This window comes from Anas acuta, chromosome 15 (genome assembly GCF_963932015.1).
Source record: "Anas acuta chromosome 15, bAnaAcu1.1, whole genome shotgun sequence".
Lineage (NCBI taxonomy): Eukaryota > Metazoa > Chordata > Aves > Anseriformes > Anatidae > Anas > Anas acuta.
In genome coordinates, this window is record NC_088993.1 from 9,002,029 (window position 1) to 9,006,343 (window position 4,315).

The window sequence follows — 4,315 nt, forward strand, 5'->3', positions numbered from 1 at the left end:
TGCATGTAGAGGCTGTGCTACAGTCAATTTCTGTGTGTACACATACGTCTGTTCTCTTTGGCATTCTGGACTGACCTGCTTGTGACCACTTCTTTTGTTTTATCCTTGTTTTACAGAGTTTTAGTCCTGGACAGAGGCGAAGTGGTGGAGTGTGGTAGCCCAGACAGCCTCCTTCAGGAAAAAGGCATTTTCTATAGCATGGCCAAAGATTCAGGATTGGTGTAGGATTTGAAAATGATGGGGAAAAAGGAGATGATACATTCAAAGAACTATGACTTCCCCTGGGCTGTTATGAATTGTACAGTTCAGTTTCAGACCTAATGAAGTCAGCCAGAGCACAGCAATGGAAGTAACGTAAAAATGCAATATTTTTTTCTTCTCCTTTCTATTGATTTTAGCCAGCTTTATAAGTGCATACATTGTGCAAGAGCACTTCAAAGACTTTTAGTTCTTCTTGCCTGACATCTGTCATTATATGCTCAAATATAAGGTGGAGTGATTCACCAGAGAAGTTCAGAGAAGCTTTTTCTTTTCATCTGCCCTTATGTTTGGAAGCCCCTTTTTTGTTTAAAGTATTTCTGCAAATGCTAGCTATTTGCTTGTTTGCTGATTCCTCATTTGATGAGCCATCTATTGTGGGATGCACTCGGAACATTTTGTGGCATATAGTCCTATAGTCCAAAGATTTTTTTCTTGTGAAATAATGCGTGCCAGATTTTCTCATTATGGCATTTACTGTACATGGTTAATGCTTTTATGCATTCTCCTAAAGGTTTCACATGTGTTTACAGTGTACAGCAGCAAGTTCACCAGACTGTGTCAGTAGTGCTGATGTGAAGAAGCACAGTCAGCTTCAAAACAGTATTTAAGCATGTTTGGAATGACAATCACTCCAAAACCAAACTCTTGCAGCAGTTAGTATGTTGCAGTGTGCAGTACCTGGTTTTACACCTGGTTCACTCAGGAACTCTGACTTGGGTGGAGAGTCCTGGTTATGCCTGGGGGGACTAGACTGAGAAGTCAGGATTTGTTTGAGCAGAGGTTGCAGGCTCAGCGTTATACTGATTGTAATACCCTTGGCTTTAGGAGTTCTGTGCTTTAATAAAAACTCTACCACATCAAGGACCATTAGCCTTATGACAAAGATACATGCCCTTCATGCTGCTGCTGTTGACTCTTAAATTTTCTGAGAAACTGTTCTGTTACAGTAGATTAAAAAAAAAAAACACAACACAAAAACCCCCAAAACAAAAAGCAAAGAACTGTGTTACTGTTTTTACGTTGTGTATTAGAGGGGTCTAAGAATTCAATCAGCAGTGGAGTCTGATTTGCAAGATCTTTGCTTGAATGTTCAGTTTTTTGTGGAAAGGAAAAAAGTTGCGTTTCTTATGTTATAATTAGTCTTATATTAAAGGAAAATGCTGGAAGAAGGCAAACTAAGCCAGATGGACCCAACTGTTCAGTACTCTGGGAATGTGGACTTGATGTTGCTGATATTAATGCTAGACAGTTGTCTTCTTTAGAGTAAAGCTATTTATTTTTTTGTAAGTTATGATTCTGAAATTGAATAGACTGAAATTTTCTTTGGTATTTTTTTGTAATGACTATACAAATATTTGCAAAGAACTTGCAGTAAAAAAAAGTTTGAAAGATAAAGTGGCATGTCATTTCTTGCATTGTAGTTGACAGGGTCAACTATGGCAGTTTTTTTCCTCTTTTCCTTGACAACAGAAATTACTGGGACGTGAATACTGGTAAGTAAGGCTTGCAAGGACTGATGCTTGGGGATTGTTGAAGTGACTAAGAAACCTTGAGTGCGAATAACTGATGTGGTAGGGTGGATCACATCTCATACTTTGTTTTGTAATTTGAACGCTGCAGTTTGCTGAGCAGACAAGTAATAACAATAGATCAGTGCAGGAGGATTTATTGATGCTGTGGAGAAGATCCTTTGTCCGTGCTGTCCATGTCCTTTGTCTGCCACATGTCCTGAGTGGTGGCTTGCTGTTAACTTCCTTCATGGGAGTGGAATGTGGAAGGAGTGGTTTGGGAGTTTGGGGAGGAGTGGTAGGTTTTGGCTTTTCAAATCACCTAAGGTTTTTGAAGCCTTGTGATGGATGAAAGGGTGAAAGGACCGGAGCAAATGGAATTCCTAATGCACAGCAAGAGGTTCCTAAAGGTGTCTAAATGTATGCTGATTAACTGAGGTTTAAAAACCTTAACCTATTTGTACAAGTAAGTCCTGTGAAATCAATGAAACTGCTTGGGAGCAAGATCTGTTTGAAATACAGAACTTGTAGAGCTAAGCTTCTGCTGCGTTGTTTGCAGTGAAGTTGCGCAAGTAAAAATGACTTAAACTGCACTTGCTGTGTCCAGCTGGGTACACTAGAAGATGTCACTGCATATTCTCAGTCCTATTCATGGGCTGCATGCGACATTCAGGGCACTGTGTGTCCAAAAGGCTGTCTGTATTTTGCAGATAACCATATAAATAGTGCAACAAGGGGCCAGAAGACTGCTTGTTGTGTGTTTGTCTTGTTCTTTTTCAATGCTGTAGTTATTAATATGTGTCATTGTTCTCCCAGTTTTATATATTCATGCGCTTGCTGGCACAAATCGTTCTGCCCCAGCTCTGGAGCAGACACACTTTTGTGTTCGCCCTGAACGCCCACAAGTGCTTTGTGCTATTGCTGCATTGATTCATGATCCCGATTACACGTGACTATGTTGTCTGAATGTGACTTGAGCAAAATTACATTATACATTATGAAGATCAGTGTAAATTAACCTTTACTGCACACAAAGATAATGAATACAGCTTTCTTCCCCCAGAACCTGTGTGTGCTAGCAGTGTTGTATAGTCTTTGGGGTGCCTTGAGGTAGGAACAGCACAGCAGTGAGAGATGGAGTTTCAGCTAGGAGAGGCCCATGTGCTGAGCCCTGCAGGCATTGCTATTGGGAACAATTGCAGAAAATGATGTAACTTGCTGCAAGGTAAGGTCTTAGAAACTGGCAATAAAGTCAGAACGTTTTCCTTATTTAATCTGTTTTCATTGTGCTTGCATACCATTGTGCTTGCACACCACTTCATTGCTGTGTGCATACCTAATGCTCATTGAGTACTTGGGGCACTTTCAAGACTTGCTAAGTGGTATCTGGCATAATGGCACATGACATCGAATACAAGAGTTTGGCGCCATCCAGCAGGGACTGCTGATATTACAGCCCGCTACCTTCACTTGAAATCATCTAGCTCCTGCAGTGGTCTATCTTCCAGTTTACAGCTTTAATGTGTGTGCCACTGCAGTGCCTGTGAAGCTACTGTTGCTGTTATTAACATATATGTTTGCAATAAATATGTTAATATAGAAGTGTAAAAACATCTCATCTGAATTTACTACATCAGATTTTGATGCATGTTGATACATCCTGGCTGACATTGTTTCCTGCAATGTGGAATGTGTCCTACATTCTAGAAGAGCTCATTCCATTCAAAAGAAAAAAAAAACAAACACTTTTTTTGTGAGATTTGAGTTGCTTATTTGTCACTTACAGTAATGCTTGGACATAAAGTTGGGGGACTCCTACTCGTCTGAAACAGGTTGATCTTTCTCTGGTGCCATGTGATCTTGGCAATCCTTTTTCTTTTGCCCTTACCGCGCAGCTTTATGTGTGAAAGCTGCTGGTATTTTTGCTCGCTGTTCAGTTGTGCAAGCCAACAGCTAAACAGTGCCTGTTCAAAGGTTACCAGTGTTAAAGTATGTTTTGATTATTTTCTCCTGTTGACTTTTTCCTTCATTACCAACTTAGGAACGGAAAGTGAGTATTTAAAAGATGTTTATACCAGAGATTACAGTATGTTAAAAGATGTCTGTTTCAGAACTGCCCAGCAACACCAGAACTTCTATTTCTTTTTGACCACAGTTAAAACACATAACTTGCATCTCACTAGTTTTAAATACTTCTGGTTTTAGATCCTGTGATCAGCCTTTAGGGTACTCGTGAATTACCTGTTTGAACGCTTCTGGCTCTGCCCTTGAGTAAGGTACTCTGTTTAACCACAGATACTGGTTTGGAGAAAGTACAAAAAAAAAACAGAAGGCTTCCTTCCTAGTATTTTAACACCTATATGGCAGCGGGCATTAGACTTATCTTAAGTACTTCTCCACTAGAAATTTTTAGCTGCTCCTAATATGGGTGAAGTGGCTACTGAACAGCTGTTGGAAAAGAAACTTCTGGGTTTTGCTGGTCTGGGTTAACCCTTGCTGGTTTGAGTTCTCCCATCCCCTCCACCATTACTCCTCATTTGAGCCAC

General features: G+C 40.2%; 1 protein-coding gene across 5 annotated transcripts in view; it reads left to right on the forward strand.

The window, feature by feature from the left end:
* The window catches only part of ABCC1 (ATP binding cassette subfamily C member 1 (ABCC1 blood group)), a 61,330-nt gene extending 59,674 nt beyond the window's left edge, over positions 1-1,656 (forward strand). For all 5 annotated transcript variants that reach the window (XM_068699132.1, XM_068699129.1, XM_068699131.1 and 2 more), the window contains one exon: positions 117-1,656. In XM_068699132.1, coding sequence (XP_068555233.1) covers positions 117-225 — 109 coding nt within the window. In that variant the 3' untranslated portion in view covers positions 226-1,656. The remainder of the gene's footprint in view (positions 1-116) is intronic.
* The last annotated feature ends 2,659 nt before the right edge of the window (positions 1,657-4,315 follow it).